The sequence below is a fragment of the Apodemus sylvaticus genome, chromosome 11, assembly GCF_947179515.1.
Source record: "Apodemus sylvaticus chromosome 11, mApoSyl1.1, whole genome shotgun sequence".
Lineage (NCBI taxonomy): Eukaryota > Metazoa > Chordata > Mammalia > Rodentia > Muridae > Apodemus > Apodemus sylvaticus.
Window position 1 is genome coordinate 21,904,551 of NC_067482.1, and position 26,066 is coordinate 21,930,616.

Below are 26,066 nucleotides of genomic sequence, written 5' to 3' on the forward strand. Positions count from 1 at the left end.
ATGTTGAAGAACATTCTACTGTGGTCTCTTCAGATAAGTCTCCTAGGAATGAGTCTTGGCGGGAACGTTCTCATCTGGCCAATGGAAGGCAGTCACTGGCTAAATGTTAAGATCATAATAGACGAACTCCTAAGGAAAGAGCATAACGTGACTGTTCTTGTTGCATCTGGGGCCCTTTTCATCACACCATCGGTCAGCCCATCTCTGACGTTCGAAATATATCCAGTGTCCTTTGGCAAGGAAAAAATCGAAAGTGTGATCAAGGACTTTGTTTTGACGTGGCTGGAAAATAGGCCATCTCCTTCAACTATCTGGACTTTCTATAAGGAAATGGCCAAAGTCATTGAGGAGTTCCATTTGGTGTCCCGAGGGATCTGTGATGGTGTTCTTAAGAATGAAAAGCTGATGGCCAAGCTGCAGAAAGGGAAGTTTGAAGTACTGTTATCAGACCCTGTATTTCCATGCGGTGACATCGTGGCTTTAAAACTGGGCATTCCATTTATCTATTCCTTGCGATTTTCTCCCGCCTCCACAGTGGAAAAGCATTGTGGAAAGGTCCCATTTCCTCCTTCCTATGTTCCTGCAATTTTGTCAGAACTCACAGACCAGATGTCCTTCACTGACCGAGTAAGAAACTTCATCTCCTACCGAATGCAGGACTACATGTTTGAAACACTTTGGAAGCAATGGGATTCCTATTACAGTAAAGCTTTAGGTATGTAGCCATTTTTCCTTTATCATTCAACTATGATCAAGGCTTCTAGTAATTTCTTCTTTAATTCTGTAAATCTATAATTTGAAGTCTGCGTAACAGTAGACTAGTTTTATCACATGCTAGAAGGAAAGAGTATTTTTGAACAAGCACAGGTTGTAGAATTATCAATTTGCTAATTTTATGGGGTTAAGGTTTCAATCATTATACGGATAAAGGCTTTGACAAATAAATTGGATTAATAAGTAAAACTAAACTTGTTTAGAACTATTATAAGAATAAAATTTCCCTAGAAATTTCAGTTTTGTACCAATGTATCTGGGAGAAATTACATTCTTTTCATAAGCCTTCTCTTATATAGACCAATATCTATCCTTTTTTTTTTCTTAAGTACATATAGTCTCCAACTAGTGCTTAATAAAGACGAAGATATTTGGCGAGTACCTACAGCAGCTATCTCCATAGCACCACTGCATCTCCAGATAGTCTCAAAATTAAGTAGTCTATTTCTTTTTCTCTGATGTTTATGCTCTACTAGGCATGGGTTTCCTAGCAGTTTCCAAACACTGGCTTAGAAAAGAGATGACAACTGCAATGATGTAAGGTTGGAGCATTGAGCATAGATGCGGCACAGGAAAAATATGTATGAAGCCAATTATCTCTTAATTATTCAGATAAATACAAAGAGAGGGTAGAGGAGATAGGCTTTACTTGAATGATCAAAAGTAAGTGCTCTTCTGAAAATCTTTAGATTTCACCAGAAAACTTATGGGCAAAAAATATCAGTTCTTTTGGAAAACAATCATTGGAATGAAAATTGTGCCCAAATTAGAAATCAAAATGAACATAACATGTTCTATGTTTCACATGTGAAGCACTCTTAGTATGTGTCAATATGAGAGGTGGGAGGTAAGAGAAAAATATTAGTGATGTCAGAGTTGTTAAATCCATGTGTCTGAGTTCATGTGTGTGTGTGTGTGGTGGCATATGTGCCCATGTGTGAAAGTATGTGTCCATTCATGTCAGAATCTAGAAAAAGACATTGGCCTGACGGCTCTGTCACTCTCTGCCTTATCCTTTTGTTTCTGAACAGCAAGCTCAGTGGTCAAGTGTTATCAATTATGAATAAATGTTATCAAAATGAGTGCTGGAATCTGAACTCAGGCCTTTATGTTTCTGCATCAAGTCATCTTACTTAATGAACGGCCACTCCAAATGCTCAATATACACTTTAATAGTCTTTTGTACATTAAACATGTCAGGTTGAAATTGTTTAGAGGGATTTGTTTTGATGAAATTATGTTTTACCAAAATGTCTGGATAGATGCAGAGACCAAGGGGACAGACTTAAATTTGTATTACTCCATTCCTCCAAAAATAAATATATAAGAAGGGCATGTGTTGGAAAGGTGACTAAAACATGAAGAAAAAATGTACAAAGACAGTATATAATAGCATGCTTAAACAGTTTGTTAATAATCAATAGGAGCCTACAATTGTGTGGCCACAGAAAAGTAATAGTGTCCCTTTCCATCCACATGTTGATTATCTCATTTTTAGCAGAAATAATAAAAAGTGTTAATATGTGTTTTTTTTTTTTTTTTTTTTTTTTACAAACTGAGAGATACTGCATACCCAATTTGTATTTTCTAATTAGATACACTTACTTAAGGTTGATGGATTCTTTATGAAGACTGATAAAATGTGTAAGATTAAAAGAGTTTCAGTATTTTTGGTTTCAGTAAGTTATAAATGGCCTGGTTAACTGAGGTAATTATAAAAGGCAACACTCTTGTTTGCAGCAGTTTAGGAGTTACTGACATGTGATCATATTCATAAATGTTTCCAAAGGGAGTACTGGAATCTGAATTCAGGCCTTCATGCCTCTGCATCAAGTCATCTTACCTAATGAACAGCCTCAAATTATAAAAGAAATAAAATTTGTCCTTCAACAGAGGATGAATACAGAAAATGTGGTACATTTACACAGTGGAGTACTACTCAGCTATTAAAAACAATGACTTCATGAAACTTAGGCAAATGGATGGAACTAGAAAATATCATCTTGAGTGAGGTAACCTAATCACAAAAGAACACAAATGGTATGCACACATTGATAAATGGATATTAGCCCAAAAGCTCCTAATACCCAAGATACAATTCACAGACCACAAGAAGCTCAAAAAGAAGGAAGACCAAAGTGTGGGTGCTTTGGTTCTTCTGAGAAGTAGAACAAAATACAGGAGTAAATATGGAGATAAAGTATAGAGCAGAGAGAGAGCAGAGACTGAAGGGAAGGCCATCCGGAAACTGTCCTACCTGGGGATTCATCCCATAAACAGTCACCAAACCCTGACACTATTGTGGTCGCCAGGAGATGCTTGCTGAAAGGAGCCTGATACAGCTGTCTCCCGAGAGGCTCTGCTAGAGCCTGACAAATACATAGGCAGATGCTCACAGCCAAGCATTGGACTGAGCGTGGGGTCCCCAATGGAGATGTTAGAGAAAGGACTGTAGGAGCTGAAGGAGTTTGCAACCTCATAGGAAGAACAACAATATCAACCAACCAGACCCCGGAGAGTGGCCAGGGGCTAAGCCATCATCAACCAAGGGGTACACATGGCTCCAGCTGCATTTGTAGCAGAGGAATGCCTTGTCATGCATCAATAGGAGGAGAGGTCCTTGGTCCTATAAGGCTTGATAGATGTCCCAGCTTAGGGCAATTAATGGTGGGGGAATGGGAGGGTGGTGGGTGGAGGAACACCCTCATAGAAGCAGGGGGAGGGAGGATGGGATGGAGGCTTCTGGGAGGGGGAAAACTGGGAAAGGGGATAACATTTGAAATGTAAATAAAGAATATATCCAATAAAAAATAAGATAAAATTGGGTAGTATGAATAATGTAGCTCATTTTTATGTATGTGCTACTTTATACAAGATCTGGCAAGTATCAATACAAGATGGGTTAATCAGAATTGTATTTTAGAGAGAAGGCAATTGGTTAGAGATCGGAATACTATTCATGTAAAATTAGTACTTGTTTTCTTCTTCTCCTTGTTTCCTTATTTCCCACCACTTGTATGTTGCTTTTTATTATCCTGTTTTGTTATGTAACATATATGCCAAGAAACAAATCATTTAAAATCAAGCAATGAGTTTATATGGTGTAATCATCTGTGAAGGTACCTAGAATACATGATAGTGATGCATTTTATAGGTGGTAGACACTAAATATCAATATTTTATTCTGTCGTCCTATTAAAATGTACCAGAGGAAACTATTACCAGTGAGAATGAGACAAACTAGGAATAAATCGCCCATTGGATGAGATATATGTCTTGTTGCTAAGTTCTGAAATTTATTATCTCTTTTGGAACATCAAATTTAAGTTTGTGTATTAAACTCACTCATCTCTATTAGTAGTGAACATCATTGTGTTCAAGTGGAGAAATGACAGTGTTTGCCCCTTAGTTCTTTTCATTTTTTTTAAATTTTTTTTATTCGATATAATTTATTTACATTTCAAATGATTTCCCCTTTTCTAGCCCCCCCACTCCCCGAAAGTTCCGTAAGCCCCCTTCTCTTCCCCTGTCCTCCCACCCACCCCTTCCCACTTCCCCGTTCTGGTTTTGCCTAATACTCTTTCACTGAGTCTTTCCAGAACCAGGGGCCACTCCTCCTTTCTTCTTGTACCTCATTTGATGTGTGGATTATGTTTTGGGTATTCCAGTTTTCTAGGTTAATAACCACTTATTAGTGAGTGCATACCATGATTCACCTTTTGAGTCAGGGTTACCTCACTTAGTATGATGTTCTCTAGCTCCATCCATTTGCCTAAGAATTTCATGAATTCATTGTTTCTAATGGCTGAATAGTACTCCATTGTGTAGATATACCACATTTTTTGCATCCACTCTTCTGTTGAGGGATACCTGGGTTCTTTCCAGCATCTGGCAATTATAAATAGGGCTGCTATGAACATAGTAGAGCATGTATCCTTATTACATGGTGGGGAATCCTCTGGGTATATGCCCAGGAGTGGTATAGCAGGATCTTCTGGAAGTGAGGTGCCCAGTTTTCGGAGGAACCGCCAGACTGCTTTCCAGAGTGTTTGTAGCAATTTGCAACCCCACCAGCAGTGGAGGAGTGTTCCTCTTTCTCCACACCCTCTCCAACACCTGCTGTCTCCTGAATTTTTAATCTTAGCCATTCTGACTGGTGTAAGATGAAATCTTAGGGTTGATCCATCCTTGTCTCCTTGTACTAAGCTCAAATCCAAATGGATCAAGGACCTCCACATAAAGCCAGACACTCTGAAGCTAATAGAAAAGAAACTGGGAAAGAGCCTTGAGGACATCGGTACAGGGAGAAAGTTTCTGAACAGAACACCAATAGCGTATGCTCTAGGAGCAAGAATTGACAAATGGGACCTCATAAAATTACAAAGTTTCTGTAAGGCAAAGGACACCATCAAGAGGACAAATCGGCAACCAACAAATTGGGAAAAGATCTTCACCAATCCTACATCAGATAGAGGGCTAATATCCAATATATATAAAGAACTCAAGAAGTTAGACTCCAGAAAACCGAACAACCCTATTAAAAATGGGGTACAGAGTTAAACAAAGAATTCTCACCTGAAGAACTTCGGATGGCGGAGAAACATCTTAAAAAATGCTCAACTTCATTAGTCATTAGGGAAATGCCCCTTAGTTCTTATATGGCCTAGCAAGGCTTGCTAGCTAATGAATGAAAGTATTGAATGACATCAAGAATCCTTTAAAAATGATAAAATGAAGAGAGAAAGCCAATAGTCTGCAAGAAATTCAGAAAGAAAACTAGAGGTTTCATTGTAATCACACCTTGAAACCTGCATTCTTTCAAGTATCTAATCTAAAATACTTGTAAATGTATACCTATTAATCAGAGTAAATTTTAACAAATGAGTTTCGGATGCAAGCCAAAGTTACTAAAGTTCGATGAGCATGAATGAAACTGGGTACCAATTCTAACTCTTTATTTTGTGCTAACTACAGGAGTCAACTTCTTCTTTGTTAAATGTTGATCCGTGGTTTATCAACTAATGATCTATTTCAGCATGTATATGACAATGTAGTACTTGTGCCTGTTAGAGAAAACAAGGATAGATCTGATGTCTACATTGGGAAGCTATGAAGACTCAAGGAAATGAGTCACATAGCCCAACCAAAATAAGTGCTTAAAAGGGATGAAGAGAGGTGAAAAAAAAGTAGAGTTCTTGGGGAATTGAAACTCTAAAGTTAGTCAAAGCTCCATTATGTCTTCACACCTATAGTAAACAAGGAATCTTAATGTGTGCAACATCGCATTTAATGCGAGAGAAGGCTGTACTAGACATATCTCTGAGTCTTTTGGATTATGCCATCCTTTCTTCATCATTCATATTAATAAAAGTATTTTACAATCATAATTCTAAAAATTCCTATAGTACCTTTTATACCTGTGAGATCATTTGTCACATAACCTTTCCCAGGATGGAATTTCAGAATACAAAGACCATTGTTCTTTGCTTTTAAGTTAGTGCTAACTATAGAATCACACAATTCTAGACTTGAGGCAGGAGAGACTAATCTTTCTTAACAATTTGTTCATGAGAAAATAATGAGGCTTTATGCAGATGTTCTTAAATGTGATCTTGATACAAAGCATTGTGTTGCTAGCTGAATTACCATGTTTTGACTCAGAATGTCTATATAAGTTCATAATTTTTACCCAGACATAGTAATCTGGTGATCTGAGGGACACGAACACTCTGTTTTAAAAGACCAGGTAAGAATTAAAATACTAGTGTATTGGCATAAGTAACTCATTTTAGTGAATAATAATGAAAATTATGCAGGCAGTGGGTTTGAGTTTTCTTCCAAAGGGTCCTATGCATTTATCATCTTCTTTTAGCTCCCTGCTCTAATTGAACTTTTGTAATGGCTCCAAATGCATTTGGGTCTCAAGTTGTCACAGCTGAGAAAATAAATGCACCAAATTTCCCAGATATTACTTCTCTGTGAAAGAATGTAATGAAAACCAGAGTAGGCCCTTAATCTCTGTTAATTGCTAGGAATTGGATCACACCATGTCAAAATTACTCATTTCCTCTGTCATGACTCTTTCAGTAAAACCTCATTGATCTGTATAGTAATCGTAGCTAGCAATAATTAACGTACCCAGATCCTAGGTGCTGTAGCAAAGGCTTCATATATATTTTGACTTTGTTACATATCTTTATAACTAATTAATTCCATTTCAGAGAAAAAGTAATCACTATATATGAAAGTATTAAGGTTTCAAAATTTCAGGCAGGTTAATGTAAAGTCATATAGTATTATCTTGAAGAAATCATATCCAAAAAACATCTCCTGTACCCTCTTATTTTTAGACTTTTGTTTTAATTTGTTTTTATAACTTTATATGCTATTACTGTATCTGTATTATCCCTATTTTCTCTACCCTTTAATTCCTTCTGACTCCCCTTCCTTATTCCCAAAGTCATGATTTTTGTCAGTTATTATTATTATTATATGCATATACATATATTTAAATGTATAAAGTTGACTGAGTTTATTTACTTTTACTTACATGTGCATATGTCCATGTGTCCAGAGTTCAATACTTGGGATTTGCAAATCAAGGCAGGAGATCCTCACTGGAGGACACTAGTTCTCCCTTCCCCGAGGAGCCATTGGCCACACCTTCTTCTGGGAAAGACCATGATATATTCTCCCTGTCTATATTGGCATGTCAGTTGATGTTGTCATTATTTGAATCTTGTATACGCAACTATATTGTTGAGATTTCCTGAGTGCAAGTGCATTTTTCCTGTTGGGTCTAGGGGACAATGTGTAGCAGCAGGGGTCCTTGAACCCCTGCTCTGACAACCTTCCCCTCCCTCTTCCCTGATTTTCATAGAGCCTTGGTGGTAGATTGCATTGCAGTTGTATCAGTTGAGGTTGAAATATTTCAGTAAAATAAACCCATAGCCAACATCAATCTAAATGGACAAAAACCAAAAAATAAAATCAAAACTCATGTAAACCAGGGTAGATACAGGCCTGTCCACTATTGCTATTTCTTTTCAATGTTGTGCTTGAAGCCTTAGATAGAGCTGTAAAACAGAGGAAGGAACTTAAAAGGATACAAATAGGAAAGCAAGCCAAGTTCTACCTATTTGCAATGATATGATAAATAAGAGGTCCTAAAAATTCTATCAGAAAACATAAAAATGATCATTAATTTCAGCATTAATAAAATCAACTTGCATATGTAAGTAGCCTTATAGCATATAGTGTGTAGTTTATATGGATAGCAAGCATGTTGGGAAAGGAATCATGGGTAAACGACAGTTCATAGTACCTTCAAAAATATATCAAATAAAAAAAAAAACCCTTAACCAAGGAACTGAAAGAACTCTTCAGTGAAATCTTTGTATATCTAAAGAAAGAAATCAAAGAAGACACTAGAAGATGAAAAGACTCCCTATGCTCATGGATTGTTAGAATTAATATTGTATAAATGGCCATGATACCAAGAGCAAATTACAGATACAATGCAATCCTAATAAAAATCACCATGAAATTCTACTCATAAACAGAAAGAAACAAAGCTAAAATTTATATGAAATCAAAAGAACATGAATAGCTAAAAAATAATCTTAAGCAAAAAAAAAAAAAAAAAAAAAAAAAAAAAATCACGCTGGAGGTATTACTACACCAGACTCCAGAATTTTCTTCTTCCAATTTAAATTTATGATAGAAACTTATCAGTTCTTTAACATAGTTTTATTTGAACATTCTTAGGCATTTTATTTCATTTCTTTTAATTCATAATTCTTCTCTTTGCCTATTTATTTGCTGCATGAAGTTTAATTGCTTGTGTTGTTACTGTGTTGTTCCTATTCCTTAAGGAATAGATCTCTGTGGCCCTCTAATGTCTAAGGTTTGTTGCCTGGGATATTTTTCTGGCTCTAAGTGATTTCTGTGAACAGTTTCTAGCTGAAAATAAGAAAAAGCATCTATACATTTTAAGTATGATTTCTTAAAGCAGGTAACTTTTAGTTTTATAATATTTTCTAAAATGCTACCAAAACTGTGTAATATCTTAAAAAGAAAGTATAGAAAATTTTGTAACAATGGAGTATATAAAATCCATTATCTACTGTTGTGAGTTTTATGCTCTGACCACAAAAAACAAGCAAGAATTTAAAGGAATGTCTTTTATTTACTTAGGGTTCTATACTATATATATATATAGTTATATAATATAGTATTACATATGTAAATTACCTAAGAAATTTGAAATAATAATAAGTTATTTAACTAAATGTTATATTCAGATGTTTATTTGAACCAGGTACTCATAGAGACTAAATAATTAATGTAAATTAAGTATTACAAATTAATAAATAATTTTAAAATACCACTTTCATTATTAAGTCAGACAGATTTAATTTTGTCATTTATGGAAACTTAAGTTCATAAGTTAATACCTGCAAGCATCTACAAATACAATGTACTTCCATGTTTTGAATATGCGATATTGTGGAATATGTTAGTAGTATCTGAAATTAGGGAACAAATATTTCAGATGCCCAAAGCAACACTTATGAAGATAAAGTCTTTACCACCCATGTATAATGTCTAAAAACAAAAATGCTTGCTTCCACAGTTAAACAAAAGGAACATTTCTTCATCACAGAGTAATACAATCATTTTATTGTCTAGCAGGGATCACCTAACTCCTTGAAAATTCCCTGTTTTAAACTTCCAAGCACTTTAACAACACTGGTCATGACATTCCTTAAAGTCAGCAATAGGTGATGCTTCAGACTATCCTCTGCCTTCTTTGTTCCGAGGCTTAACTGGCCGCAAAAGCATTACAGCAGTCTCCAAGTTGGAGGTGTCTCCTTAGAGACTATGAAAATGACAGTTCTGACATATCTTTCCCAAATTTCCATTTCTCTCTGATCCTGATCCCTTGGATACAGAAGGGCCTGGAATTGATTCAGGAGTAACTGATTCTGAATGTCCATTCTTTAAATTTGCCTTTTACCCTTTTCATCATCCTGTTTGTTCTCCCGGCTTCATTTATGGCGCCTTGATGATTCTCACTCCCTTCGTTGTGTAATTGCCTCCGCTCACCTTAGAGACGTTCAGAACTGCAGGTGGTACCTCTAAATCCCGGCTCACCTGTGTCTAAAGCTAGATCGCTAATTTAATCCTGGGACCTTTTAATCTCCTATCCCTGGGCAAACCTGTAAAACTATTAAAATATTATTCCATTGCTCCGAGTGAAGCAGGTTTCATGTTATCTCTGCAGAGAAAGACTAAATTACTAATCCAATCTTAGCTCTGCTGTCTTTCATTTACACAAAAGAAAAGTGAGACCGAGGTGACCCTGACATTTCTCCAGTATCTCAAAAGCTTCAAAGGATATAATAGTTTTGGGGAGCTTACTGTATTCCTGGGTTCCTCTCATTTAGTTTCCAAACAGATTGTGTAAAACAGACCCGATTTCAACAGCCTTAAAGGGACTGTGTTCTGAATTGTTTTAAAAGATGTCATAAGGAGGAAAATGATAATTGACTATAACCAGGAAGCAGGGAGAAAGATGAATCACTCAGAATAAAAGGGTCATCCTCTATAACGTGTATCAAGGTACTCCACAATCCAGTCAATCTAAAACTTCTAAAAGTAGTTGCTGTAGGAAACCTACAATGTGTGGACGTTATTTTCTGTTTTCTTACTAAATGTGAATGATCATGCTGGTTCAACAGTGAGCCAAATAAATTTGAAAATACAATCCCAGTTGAACAACTTTGTATATTAGTTTTAGGATATACAACAAAACTCAACTGTAGTTCTCAATGAAATACAAGAGATAACACCTGACACACAATATTGGAGGAGGGTCTAATGAGACAATATCTACATCAATGCCTTATAACGAGGACACATATACTTTTACAAAGTAGACCTGGAGTCACAGATGTGACTCAGAATACAGAATACACAGATACACCTTTCATAGCTTCTTTTCATTACATTCGAACTAGATTTCTTTTCTACCCAAACTACAATCCTGTTGATGCATATTGTTTATAAGTTCCTTCTTAACTTACATAACAATGGTGTAACTTGACTATTATATTCAATATTATGTTACCTGAAATCTACCTAAATACATTGAATTTTTCTTTTTCATCTTAAAAGAGCCACAGTACCCAGTCATTCACAGTGGATGCCACCATGATCAAGAAGGTTTTACAGCTGCTTATTTTTCATTTGGCTCTGGCTGAAATTGTTCTCAGTGGGAATGTGGTAATTTGGCCTACAGATGGCAGCCACTGGCTAAATATTAAGATCCTTCTTGAGGAGTTGGTTCAAAGAAATCACAGTGTCACTGTACTGGCTTCATCAGAAACTTTATTCATCAACTCCAGTCCTGATGCCTTTATAAGTTTTGAAGAGATTCCAGTTTCCTACACAAAAAGCAAGATAGATGAAATAATTGAGCATATGATTGCACTGTGGCTGGACCACAGGCCAACGCCTCTCACAATGTGGACTTTCTACAAAGAACTAGGAAAGCTCCTTGCTACTTTCTACACAATCAATAAGCAAATCTGTGATGGTGTACTAAACAATCCCACTCTCATGGCAAGACTTCAAAACGGTGGCTTCGATGTGTTAATAGCTGACCCAGTAACAATGTGTGGAGAGCTGGTGGCTCTGAAATTGGGGATTCCCTTTGTGTATACACTACGCTTCTCTCCAGCCTTTACAGTGGAGAGGCATTGTGGGAAAATTCCTGCACCAGTCTCTTACGTACCTGCAGCTCTGTCAGAGCTCACTGACCAGATGTCTTTTGGTGAAAGGGTTAAGAATACCATTTCTTATTCTCTGCAAGACTATATATTTAAGACCTACTGGGGAGAATGGAATTCATACTACAGCAGAGTTCTAGGTGAGTCTCAGCATTTCTTCCCATTGATGACCACAGAAAACTTCATTCTTATTCAGCTAAAGTAATCTATCCCACTGGACGAGCCGGAATGGATTGACTATCTCTTCACGTCTTTAGTTACTGTTCTTGTTTAAGAAAATTCTTCAAAAAAATGTTTTGATGATATTAATGTGTATTCAGTTATCATTTGCCAGAAAGAAAATGTTCTTATTTTAGTTAGTAGCTTTCCAATGTTTAAATAAACTTTCAAATACCAATGTAGCCCACTTTACTAAGGTAAAATATGATAATAGCCATATGAACAAAATGAACAATATTGTGATAATACATATTTTCTCTTTTTATCCTTCAGCCTTTATCTGCAGAAATATATTGGAAAACATAAAATGTTATTACTAGGAAACTCACATGTACTTCTTACTCTGCTGATCTCTTTTCATCCTAGACATCTCAGGGGGCTTTCCCTCTCTCCTAGCAATGCTTCTGTGTCTTCTACGTGTCTACAGCCTTCCTTATGAGAGCCTTATGTTATAAAACAGTACTAACTGAGGAGGAAGTTCTGGATGATGGTTTATATTGTTTCTCTTTCTGACTCTTGTGGGATCTTCTTCCATATTTCTTTGCTTTCCTGAATGACTTTCCTCTGGGTCTATTCGTACTCAGGGGGATTAATTAGCAGACATAATAACACTGGAGGTAGTACACAGAACAACACGGGAGGCTGCCAGTGATATTTTCTTGCAGAAGTTAGGGCTACAAAACAGTTTCCTCTACCCAGTTTTTCATCCTTTTTATCTCCTCTATCCTTTTCATTTTCTTTTTTCCTATCTTTTTCTTTGTGTAAAGAAATACTTACTGAACATAAAATAGGTGGCTAATAAATTCCTGCATATAAAAATATAATGAGCACAGCAGACAAAAATCACCCTTTGAGCTCATATTTGAAGCTAATAATTCATCACATATATAATAATGTATATTTATACAAGACACATAAATATATTTATATATGATATGTATGCACATATGTTAGCCTATGACATATGCTATGTAGTAGAACAAGAAAGTCAATGTTTTGGGGTGGAATTGAAATTGCACTTATTCAGAGAGGCCATGGGAGGGATCAAATTAAAAGTAACACTTGTACAAGGTTCCAAGGATGCTGAGTATTTTATCTGTGTCAAAAGTGTTTCAAGCTTAAATTACTGGCTACTGTATGCTATAAGTCCAGCAACAGTGAAATTATATTTGATTTTAACTCTTCCTGTCACAGGTAAAATCATTTGCATTTTGATTTTTTGTGTGTTTTGAAAGTCCTTTATACAAATATCCACAGGAATTTGTTTTGATTTCTTCATAAAATTACATAGATGGAAGATATTCTGCATGTCATGTATATAAGGTAAAATATGAAGGATAGTTAAAATATTCACATGATCTTTGATGGTCTGATAGCTACAAAATGGTAAGAAAAATTATTGATTTTTATATTTCACACAGTGTAGTTTAGGATTTCTTTTGAAGGCATTTCAAATATATTATGCCTTAGAACTGCTTCATCAGATGTTTTTTTCACTTTTAAGTTAGTGTGTGTGTGTGTGTGTGTGTGTGTGTGTGTGTGTGTCCCTGAAGGCTAGAGGGGTAGTATGCGCCTGGGGCTGGAGCTATAATGAGTAACTGTGAGCTACCTGGCATGGATACTGGTGACTGAACTTGGGTGTTCTGAAAGAATACTATAAGTTACTAACTGATGAGTCATCTCTCAAGCGCCTCAAACGTGCATTTTGATTTAGATTTAAGCATTGTCTACATCGTCATTTCTCAGCCTCTGATACATGTTCTGTAGTAGCTGTCATTCATTGCTCATATTTGCATTATTATACAGTGTATATCATAGGTACTAAATAAGGTGACTGTACACCTCCCTTAATGTAGACATTTAAACAGTATGATAATGAAGACTTTGGAAATTATGGTAGTTTTGGGGTAGAGATCCACCTTCTTCGGTCTGGTATCAGGCACGTGATTTAATGAAGCTTTCAGTCAATGTCCTTTGTTTTCTGTAAATTGGGTTAATAATTTCACTGGACTTTAGAAGTTTATGTGTGTGGATGCATCCTTCATTTGTGAAAAGTTAGGTTAAATATCATTTACATCATACTGTGCATTAACTCTTTAATGGCAGAGCATGATCACATGCTGGTGAGGATTTAGACATTAAGACTTTGCTCATAAATATCTTGTAACACTATTGCTTGGTAGGTGAAGTGTTTGCCTTGAAAGCATGAGTTTTGAGTTCATACAAAAACAAAACCAAACAACCAAACAACAAAAATAGCTAGGCATGGTTGTGTCTACTTATAATACCAGTTCCTTGGGTATTGCTGGTCATCCAGCCTAGTCTGTTTGGAAAATTGGAATGACAACAATAGAAAACAAATAGTACCCAGGAAACAACAGTTGAAGCTGACCTCATAGGTACATACATAGACACATGCAGAGGAAGTGTATGACCTCATATGTAAATACAGAGAAGCATGCAGTGTTAGTGGTAATCTCACGTACATACGCAGAAGCATGTGGATGACTAGAAGGAAAAGTTTCTTCTGGACATGGCAAGGCACATAAGAAGAACTCACAGTGAGTGCAACAATATGAACAAAACCTCTGCAAGCAAAAGCTGAACTAAATTTGTGAGTGGGAATGGGTCATGAAATCTTACCTAGAACCCAGAGCCACTGGAAATTGTTAGCTGCTAAGAAAGGGAGAGACAGTTTTCTCTGAGAATGTAGTAGGTCTATAAGCTCCACTGGAAGGCCAGACATTTAAGAGGATTTAGGCAGCACAAATTGATCTTGAAGATTTAAAAAACAAAATAGAACAAAAGGCTGGGTGATTATGGGAGAGGGTATATCTAGGAAGAGTTGAGTAAGGGTAAATATGATCAAAATGAGTTGTAGGAAACTTTCAGAGGACACACACAGAGGTCAGGAGGAGATTTACATGGCTGCCCAAGAAGGTTAACCATGGAGTTTTTATGTCTTTCGATCTAGTAACTTAATAAGTTGTAATCTTACTTGATTAGAATAACTGCATGTTTTGTTGACAAATAAAACATGGGGTTAGTTGAAAATAATTAAAACTCTTTCTCAAACTGCTTTTGCCCTGTGTTATATTGAGTTAAATTTAAAAGCAAAAATCTGCAAAGTATGTGGCCTATGGTAGGTACTAAATATTTCCTCTCAATGTAAGCCATAACAATCATATAATGCTGGTGAATGGTGAATGTCTTTGTAAATAAAAAGTTCTCAACTTCTTACATTACAGGATAATGATCTAGACTTACAAATCCTACCACTTGAGAAGTTGTTTGTTAAATACTTAAGATCATTGTGTTCCCTGTTATTAAACATCCTCTCTCTGTGTCTCTCTGTCTCTATGTCTCGGTCTCTGTCTCTGTCTCTCTCTCTCTCTCTCTCTCTCTCTCTCTCTCTCTCTCTCTCTCTCTCTCTCTGTGTGTGTGTGTGTGTGTGTGTGTGTGTATGCCATGGAGTGCAGGTGGAGCTTGTAATTTAATCTGGGGATTCGTTCTCTCCCTCTGCCATATAAGTTCTTGGGATTGAATTCATGCCCTTTTAAACTGGATGGCAAACACCTTTACCTACTGAGCCAGCTCACTTGCCCACTAAATATCTTTGATCAGAAAATAGTTTAAGTAGCACATTGTCTGAAACTGGTGATATGTAATGCCTTTTCCTGGGAATCATATTTTTATGGTGATAGAGATACCCAGTGTGAATAAACTAGTAGTGAAAAAAGATAAATGCACTATTTTATTATTCTGAATACAAGGGATTTTATAAAATGTTCATTTCCTACAAAGTTCCCATTATAATGTTTTCCTTCTATTCTTTACGGAAAATGTAGAGTAGTAATGTTGGACTATGGTTAAAGACTACCATACGTTCTTTTAAGGAACGGAGGGGAGAATCAAGATACATCCAAGTGAACTCATCCAAAAGTCTTTATTCTGTATTATCTTGATTGCAAATCTTATGGGTGGAGGGGCTAATTACCTTTATCCACCTAACAGGCAATGGAACAGGAATATGACAATATCATTTATATCCAGCAGTGCATATAGCAACTGTTCTTCATTGTGCTTACCTTATCTTTCAGATTGACTGCTTTCTCATGTTCACATGCATTCAGTCAGGATGCCATGTCCTGTGTTTTGATGTAGCCAGAAGTTCTTCATCCCCAAACCCATATTGCTTCCTGATGTCAGATTTTAACCTCCCAAAGTGAGCTAACTAAACTGATTCACTTCATAGATTTCTTAGCCAAATGAACTTGGGATGGGAACAGAACAGAAAACAAAGCATAACTCTAATAAGGAAAAATTTTTACTTTTGGTAAGAAATCAAGGCATATTTTCAATTTTATTATTAAAATATTTATCTTTAAGTCATATATTTACATCGTTGCATATTGTCTTTGCCATTTTCTGAGACTAGTAACTAGTTTATTCTGATAAATGTCCTGGACTATTACCTGTTTATTATTTTAAAATATCCTACAAATGAAAATGAACACAGTAAGGTGGGTGAGATGGCTTAGTAAGTAACGGGCTAGCTTAACAAGTATAAGAGTTTGATACTGATCCCTAGAGTCCACATGAAAATACAAGGTGCAGTAGCATACACTTCTAATTCCAGAGCCCTGGTGGTAGAGACAATTGGATCCATGGAGCTAGCTTGGTCACAGAAGAAATTTAAATGTCTACTGGTCTAATTTGATTAGCCTAAAGGTGTCTATAAGGCCCATAGGTGCTATACATAGACAATAAATGACAGATTTCTCCCCATTTGTGGGACTTTTATAACTCTGGAAGTCAGTATTTGACTCGCTTTCTATTTAAGTTGCCACTTCAATCGAATGGACACTCAACCTCTGCAGAGCAGGGTAGGGAGTCACAGCAGTGGTTTCTCAGAAAAGACCACGGTGATTTTCTGCTGTGCCTCTGCTGTGCTGATCACAGCTATCATGACAATGTTGTGGAGTGTAACAAGGATATGAGCCATTGTTTCAATCAAAGCTTCTTCTCAAGAATCTTGGATAGAATGGGCAGGGCTAACAGATCTGACATCAGAGTATGTTCCCAGATCACAGCACCTCAAGTGTCCTACACTGAACTTGAAAGAATCCGTGTGCCCAGTGAGAACGAGTTCATTGAGAATTCACTAGATAAGATGACAAAATCAACAATGGAGACCTACCTCTGAATGCAATGCCAGCACCACATTACAAGCAACATGACAAGTAACAACATTTCATTCTTCTAGCAACTGGGAAGTAGAAAGTTCTCACCAGATTGCTTTGTGATAACTTGAAAGAAAATAGATGTCGTTAAAACACCCAAAAATGCTACAAATGAATGCCGATCTAGTAGAAAATGCTTTTTTATCTCAATATTTTAATTCTTAAATGTCAACTTGGTATATCATAGTTATTAATTTATATGTGGTAAGCTATTCATTATACATCTGGATTAATTTAATTTAATTATGACTGTTATATTTTGTTTCTTTTCATGATTAATATATTATTATATCATTTACCCAGTTCCATTTTTCCTTAAGTCTTTTCTATCTATGCCCTCCTATTCTTTCAACTTGATGGCCTCTTTGTTCATTGGTTATAATGCACACATCTGTATATATATATATATATATATATATATATATATATATATATATTCACATACACATACACATACATACACACAAACACATATATATATAATACATAAATACCATCTGCTTAGTCTGTATAATGCTACTTGAATATATGTTTTCAGGGCTGATCACTTAGTCAAGGATAACCTATTGGTATGCTTCTCTCTGGGAGAGACTGTTTTCCCCACTTTTAGAATGACCTACAGTTGTTTCCAGTTGAGGCCTGCAGGTCTTTCCACCACCCACTTTGATGTGTCTGCTCTTCTCCTTGTTCAGCACTCAGTTGGTGAGACTTATGCTGTAGCTTCTAACACCACTAGGAGACACAATTTCACAGCAAACTCCCTGATGCTCTCACGTTTACAATCATTCTTCCTCTCTAGAACTTCAAAAGATGGCTCAGCGGTTAAGAGCACTGACTGCTCTTCCAAAGGTTCTGAGTTCAAATCCCAGCAACCACATGGTGGCTCACAACCCTCCATAATAAGGTCTGACACCCTCTTATATGTGTCTGAAGACAGCTATAGTGTACTTATATATATAATAATAAATAAATATTAAAAAAGAAATTATTTTCCAATAAGTGTAAATATTTGTTCATTTTTTTTTTTACTTTACATGGACTTCATATTTATAAACCCAATCACTGCTTTGGTATGTGTGGCTATATGTGTGCATGGGTGTGAGGTTATGTGTTGATGTATGTGGAGGCTAGAGGGTATCACCTGTCTTCTCATATTGCTTTTACCTTACTTACTAAGAGAGGGTCCATTGATCTTAAATCACACCAATTTGGCAAATCTGGCTAGCAAACTAATTCTAGGTATTTATTTCTCTTTAAATCCCACAAACTGAGGTTAAGGCATGTACCGCTGCCAGCGTTTTATAGAATTCTAGGAATAATATCTTAAGGCCTCTTAATGTAGGACCAACTATGTCATCTCCAAAACCCATGTATGGCTGTTTTAACATAGAATTCGATAACTATTGTAAATAACTGTTAAATCTAAAATCCGTGAATATAAAATTCATCTACTGAACTTGTCTAAAGTCTTGAAGAAGCACACATAATGCACATAAGGGATATAAACATTTTGGTGGGTGAGATCTGCGATGGTTTAAATGTACTGCCTGGAAACTCCAAGCTCAGTGTTTTCAGATAACTTAACTGCCATTAGGCTGTGTGACTTCATGCTTGTGTCAAAACTACTAAACTATGACCTTTAGAAATAATATCTACACTGCCTGCACAAGATCAAAAGGGTTACTTAAAAAGGATCCCGTTGACTGTTTCTTTTCTCATCTGAAGCACACGTTTTTCTGTCTATAATTGCCTAATATTAGTATTTCAACATATTCATTTTCTCTCAATAACTCTTGAAATTAGCATTTAAATTTTTTGTTCCAGTGTTTTTCTTAATGGTAAGTGTAAAGATGTGTATTGGTTATCCTTATATTTGCATCCCATATCCCAAAGTGTATTGTAATTTTACTCAGAAAATTAATCAGGGTCCACCCAATGATGAAATAATGATGAATCATGTACATAATGGGAATCCACAAACATAATTCTTAAACCACCTATAACACAGTGTAGAAGAGAAATTTGTTCCTAGGAGGAAATTGGAGAACAGCGAACAGTGGCAATTAGTTTACAGGATAGAGACAATCTGCTGTTTACTAAAGAGAAGAAATTATAGAATTCATAAGTCATTGTGGCTTCACTTAAACTTCTATTGGTTTATTTTTAGGCAGTGGTAATAGTTGCATGTTACCCTCTTTCACTGTCTTTGAATCCTCTAGTTTTCACTCTCTTCCTCTTTTAACATAGAGTCATGAGAAGCATCTTAGGAAGTCTACGTTTTCTTCCAATAGCTTATGAGGAAATGCATGATACTTTTTTGCTTGCAAATATGAGTACTAATTTCCTCCAATCAATATTTTGTACTCTGCAGGAAGACCCACCACACTGTGTGAGACTATGGGGAAAGCTGAAATTTGGCTAATGCGAACATACTGGGATTTTGAATTTCCTCGTCCATATTTACCAAATTTTGAGTTTGTGGGAGGACTGCACTGCAAACCTGCCAAGCCTTTACCTAAGGTAGGTCTATGTCAGAGACGGTCTTAATTATTTCATAATACAATAACTGATTTTCCCTCAAAGTTAATATCTTTAATAACAAAGATGTATTGCTGAGTAACTCTACTCTGCTCGGAGAATTTCTGCTCTCATCATATTTTTTTTTTACTAACTATAGTAGATCTTTTGGACTTGAGAATTTAAGCTTAAGAGTGAATCTGGGGAGGGGGGCTGGAGGGGGAGTTGGGAAAAGTGGGGTAAGGTGTATTTAGCTGTCTTAGGGATGTACTTTATGTGAGAAGAATCTATTTTCAATGAAAAAATAATAAAAAAAGAACTAACAACAACAAATGGAATAAAAGGTATGCTAAAATTGTTAGTTTTTCTGTAGTGTGATACTACAGCCAGAGTAGAGAAACAGGACCACAGATGACCAGGGTAGTGCTGAAAGTCTTCCTCCAGTGCCCAGAGCTGTGCACAGGGACACCTTTCCTGACTGTTTGATAGAGAACGATGCTTCCAGCATAACTTCCGATGCATTGTTTAGGATTTGATGAGTAAGAGAAAGCACATGTTGAGAGCCTGCAGGATCAGGCAAAGCTCTCAGACTTTAATGTGCGGGTTAATAGACAGAGTGGTGACCTGTACTTTTGTAGTAACAATTGGTATGGAACTGTTATCAGGAACCGATAATGAAGATGACTTTAACTTTTAGCATAATATCATTAAGGAAATAAAAAGATATTTTAGAAGATTTTTTAAGGAAACATTGGTTTAATCAATGAAGAACATTTGATGCAGACTGAGACTCATCTACATCAAGTAAAAATAATAATATGAGTAGACAGATTCAAGTATCATAATAGTTCCATGATAATTTTATTAGGAATACTTATGTGTAACCAGCATGACAATAATTCTAAGTCTGGCTCACTGGCTTCACTAATGTTCATCCAAGTCAACAGACATTTTCTTTTCCTTTCAGTTATGTTTTGTGAATAACACGTTCACTTGCAAAGAGAGGTGATTCTCTTATTTTCTGCTCCCTTCTATGGTGATTTGGTGTTACATTTGTTCTTGAATACACCTTATACATGTTTTTTTCCCAGAAAAAGTATTTCCTCATACAGTTATTATTTGGCTTTACATATCACAGGACAGAGAAATATAAAAATTTCTCTGATCCTTATTTCCAGGTGTTCTACTTAGAATTGAAAGTGAACTAAATTTCCCCCCCTAACGATTCTATACATTTTCAACAGAATGTCATGTTTGCAGGAAATGGAAGAATTTGTCCAGACCTCAGGGGAACACGGCATTGTGGTGTTTTCTCTGGGGTCAATGGTCAAAAACCTGACAGATGAAAAGGCCAATCTCATTGCCTCAGCCCTTGCCCAGATTCCACAGAAGGTCAGTAAAACCTTGATCCTTGAGACCAGAGCAGCTTCAGAGAGGCAGCAGAGTGAGACCGGTAGTGGTATTTGCAGACAGAAGTTTAAACCTGTCAGCTGGTGAACACAACTAATGACGTTTTCAAGAGTTAGTGGTATTTTTTGACATATTTGTTCATTTGCCTTATTTTCCAGTTACTATGAAAAATTGACTTCCACAACCAATTAATAGGATAAAAAACAACAACCAAAAAACAAACAAACAAAAAACATTAGGCCACTTCTAAAGTCATTTGACCTGGATTGACTGACAGGAATTTCTGGAATTTGTTTTACCAGCATGCTTTTAAGACGAAAGACAGTATACATCCTTTAAAAAGAAATCATGATAAAAGCTATACTCCAACTTTCTGAATCACATTAATAACATATGAAAATGCAGGTGTTTTAGAAGTAGAAGCCCTAGGGTCTACTATTCTTTCTAACTTGAATATTCTACAGTTGTATAAACAAAATTTTAGTGTTATTTTAAAATATAATTTATTTTATAATTTATAGCACTCAGGTAACCTTAACATTTATTGTTGCTATTCTACAATTTAACAATTTCTATTCATGGACAAACCTAGCGTCAGTCATGTATCTGTTAGTTTTCATATACATATAATGTATTTATATTAATAGGCAGCTTAAAAATTGTGGCATTTATTCCTACACTTGCTGTTTTTAATATTTATCATTTAGAAATTAAAAACGTATCTTGTTATTCCAAATAAATGTTTAAAAGCATGATTAATAAGCAAGCTCGATATAGTTCTCTCTCAAAACCAAAACAAACCAAAGGCCAAAAGAAAAAATCAAAATATCCCTATATGTACTCTAGTTTATTTCTAATGGCTTTCAGTAATAAAGATCAAAGTAGTAATCTGTTTTTATTAGACCAGAAGTAGAAGCCATTAGGAGTGGCTAGTTATGAACAGTCTTATTCTGCATTTCTGTATTTGCAAACTCCCATATGTGTAACTCCTTCTTAAATACAACATAAAATATGTACACTGTTGGTTCTCAATAGCTTGGTGCCTCAACATACCTTCACAATGTGTGTTTTACCTGCAAAATCAAAACATTGTTTTCCACAGGTTTTGTGGCGATACAAAGGAAAGATACCAGCCACATTAGGATCCAATACAAGACTGTTTGATTGGATTCCTCAGAATGACCTTCTTGGTAAGACTCTGGGGCCAGAAAAATCTCTGTTGTTAGGAAGCAAGTTAAAACTTAAAATTATTGGATATTTTCAACTGTCTTGATGCAACGAAATTGTTTACGTTTTATATATTACTTCAAGTTTTACTTTTGTGTTAGTACTGGGTTTTGTATCTAGGACATTTTGCATGCAAAGCAGATACTACATCACTGAGCTACCTTCACCTCCAGGTTTAAAGAAGAAATCATTGAATTGTACACATCCATGGTTGCACTGTGCACAAAAAGAAATCTTGAGCATCTTCAGTTCCCATCAGATGTTAGACATCTCTACTTCAAGTAATACCTTCTCATACAGTGGCAAAAGTTCATTTCCCCCTCTCTGGAAGTATAATTTCTAGAGTAGCAATATATCATGCTCAATATTTATACACAATGTTGCCTTCATTGATGACTTCTACTATAACCATTTTTTCCTTTGACCTCTGAGAGTCAGCCAACTAATTAGCATGAAATCAGTACTCACTCCTTCCTTTGTCCTCAAAATAGGACATCCCAAAACCAGGGCTTTTATTACCCATGGCGGAACGAATGGAATCTACGAGGCCATTTACCATGGGATCCCTATGGTGGGAGTTCCCATGTTTGCTGACCAGCCTGACAATATTGCTCACATGAAGGCCAAAGGAGCAGCCGTGGAGGTGAACATGAACACGATGACCAGTGCAGATCTGCTCAGTGCTGTGAGAACAGTCATCAATGAGCCATCGTAAGTACTGAATCTGAGACAGCCATGGCTGGCAGGGTTAAGCTGTCCATCGTTCTGGAATATTCCAAAAGTTCATACTATTGAACTTGTTTTAATACAAGTAACAAGAGACTGATGTAACTATTGCTTGCTTTATTTTCAATTAATGAAGCTATTTCCAAAAATTGAAAATAAATTGGATTTAAATATTTAGTAAACATATTTTCCAATTATATTATTAGCATATATTCTTGCATATAATCATGTATAATTAACTATTAACTATAACTATTACCCTACATTGATTTCTGCTAGACCAGTAGTAGAGGCTGTTAGGAGTGGCTATTTGTGGACAGTCTTATTCGGTAATTCTGTGTTTGCAAATGCCCATATCTATAACCTCTCCACAATATGACCTAAAGTATGTACACTGTCTGTTCTCAATAACTTGCTGCCTCTGCATACTTCCACAATGTGTGCATTGTGAAGTATTTCTGTTGATTAAATTTTAATTTAGGAACTGCATTATGCATTAGGAATATCAGTAATTCTTAGTATGAGCTTTCAGTTTCTATAAATATTGACCTTGAAATCTATTTAACTAAATCTATTCATTTATAACTAAGATATAAATTGAGCTGATTTGACTCATTTTATTAAATGTCAGAAAATCTGATTGTTTTTAAGCTCAACTTCACGGAATGTTTATTAGATGTTATACTTAAAATTCATTTATGCAAATAAGGAATTGCAATTACTCTCAGAAACTCTACCCATGCACTAAAATGCATGTCTTCTGAAATAACTTCTCATGAACTCCAAGCCTACTACTACTACTGATATTACCTGAATTCACAAGTATGTAATATTTGCATTACAGTATCAGATTTCATAAAACCTTTAAAAAGTATGAAAGATTATATATTAATATGTAAATAATAGTAGCTTTAACTGTTTAGAAAATTTTAATTCATACTTCATTGTCACATATGATGTAAAATGGTATGTGAATATGGTCATTAATAATGCTGGCTTATCACAAAATTTTATTGGTATTCACAAAAATATAACCCTGTCTTGTAAAACCAAAAACAAAATATTTTCAATCAAGAAATTTTAGCTTTAAATTTTCTATTGGAAATCTTAACATAGAATTTGATTTATAAATAAAAAAATCATTTGCTAATATTTGTGTGAAGGAACATGTAAACTATTATTTTTAAGGGACTATAGCTCAATACAATTGAAAAAGAATAAGTGGTTTAATTTGTATTGAACTATTTTTACGTATTTATTTTATTTTATAAAGTTATTTTATCTTAGTTTAGTTTATAAACTATATTTTTATTATTTGAGTATATATATGTGTGTGTTTGTGTGTGTATATGTGTGTATGTATACACACATATATGATAGTTTGATCAATCCTATTTCCTACACCTACTCCAAATTTTCTCAGATTCATTGCTTCCCAATTCATATCTTTTTTTTTTAATAAGCTGCTGATTCTGATTTGTGCTGCCCATAGCACATAGGCTTGGACTTATCTACTAGAGAAGTGTTAACATGCCAAGACCAAAACTTTAAAGAAAACTGAATCTCCCTTCTTTATCAGCTAGCACCTGCCCACAGGTCCTCCACTAGCATGCACAAAGGAGGACACACACGAAAAAGCCCACACTGTGTCTCTTTAACACCCACATGAGTGTTGATCACTTTCCCCTAATCCTATGGATATCTTGGAAGCCATAGGACACCTCTTCACAAACCAAAGTACTCCCATCATCTCTATGAATATAGTCTGGATAGAGTACAAAACTTTACCTTATGACCAAACCAAACTCCAAGAGAAAGCATACTTTGCCTTCTAAATACTTAGCTCTCTACTTGATGTTATCTGCCCTTGTTTTGCTGTGTTCTGGTTGTTTTATTTTGAGATAGTGTCTCACTATATAACCCTGACTGGCCTGCTGAGCCCTGGATGCTTTTTGAGAAAAGGGTTAAAAGTTCTAGGTCTATAGCAAATACTCTTATAATAACGAATTAACTAGTTAAACGTGTGTCACATACTTACTTTATAAAAAAAACAGACAAATGTTTGTGCCTTTTTCAAGTTATAAAGAGAATGCCATGCGGTTATCAAGAATCCACCACGATCAGCCAGTGAAGCCCTTGGACCGAGCTGTCTTCTGGATCGAGTTTGTCATGCGTCACAAAGGAGCCAAGCACCTTCGTGTGGCAGCCCATGACCTGAGCTGGGTCCAGTACCACTCTCTGGATGTGATTGGGTTTCTACTGACCTGTATGGCATCTGCTGTATTTTTGGTTGCAAAATGTTGTTTGTTTGTATTTCAAAAAATTGGTAAGACAGGCAAGAAGAAAAAAAGAGACTAGATGAAGGAAGACACCTCAGGTCTCTGGGTTTGGTGAAGTACCGAATGGAGAAGCAATAGTACTTAGAACCCCGGGGAACTGCCAGTCACCTATCCTCATCCCATTTTCCAACAACCCAGTCCTGCCTTAACCTGCAGGTAAATTGTAGGATGCAACATAATCACACTCTCCTGAGGACACCTCAGCTTTCCTTTGCTATTTTTATGATGGTCCTAGAATTTTTTTTATCTTCCTGGCACAGGGGCACTATTATAAATATGTTCTTTCCAGAATATTATTTAAAACATAAACAAGATAATAACTGATAGCATTCTGAATCTTTGAGAAGGTACACAGGGTATACTGAGTTTTATTTAAGGATCACGCAAGGGTCACTTAGACAGGTGCTCATGGAGCACACAGATAGAGCTCTGACCACAGGGATTAGTATAGTATGTGAGGATTCATTGTTTTCTTTTTAAAGGCCAGCTATTGTGTTTCTCTGATGTCACAGACATTAGAGTATCAGTTCAGAACTGTTATACCATATCATAGTAGGAAAAATACATAAAAATTCTAAATATATTTAAATTATGATGGCCTATTTTCCTGCTTTTCCCTAAAATATGTATCTGTATGCTCATTCTCCAGGCAAAGGTTTTAGATACTTTTTCCAAGAAATGAAGACATGAACTGAGCTGCCATTTTCCCTCAGATAACCATTACTAACAATATTTGAAAGTTATTTCTAGAAAGAGCAAATATTGAAATACTGTAGTAATTTCTTAAATTTTTAACTGACTGTTCTTTAGCTCTGTGT

General features: G+C 35.8%; 1 protein-coding gene across 4 annotated transcripts; it reads left to right on the top strand.

Moving 5' to 3' along the window:
* LOC127696122 (UDP-glucuronosyltransferase 2A1) lies at positions 1 to 25,267 on the top strand. Of its 4 annotated transcripts, XM_052198638.1 has the most exons (7): positions 1 to 715; positions 11,078 to 11,707; positions 19,401 to 19,549; positions 20,807 to 20,938; positions 22,059 to 22,146; positions 22,675 to 22,894; positions 24,988 to 25,267. In XM_052198638.1, the coding sequence occupies exons 1-7, from the start codon at positions 1 to 3 to the stop codon at positions 25,265 to 25,267; spliced, it is 2,214 nt and encodes a 737-aa protein (XP_052054598.1). The 4 variants fall into 4 exon arrangements, with proteins under 4 accessions (XP_052054598.1, XP_052054599.1, XP_052054600.1 ...); XM_052198639.1 differs by lacking the exon at positions 20,807 to 20,938; XM_052198640.1 differs by lacking the exon at positions 11,078 to 11,707.
* Positions 25,268 to 26,066: the final 799 nt, after the last annotated feature.

Coding starts and splice junctions, on each gene's coding strand:
- LOC127696122 (XM_052198638.1), top strand. CDS start 1: ATGTTGAAGAACATTCTACTGTGGTCTCTTCAGATAAGTCTCCTAGGA. Junction 19,550..20,806: donor CTGCCAAGCCTTTACCTAAG/GTAGGTCTATGT, acceptor TCATGTTTGCAG/GAAATGGAAGAATTTGTCCA. Junction 22,895..24,987: donor ACAGTCATCAATGAGCCATC/GTAAGTACTGAA, acceptor GCCTTTTTCAAG/TTATAAAGAGAATGCCATGC.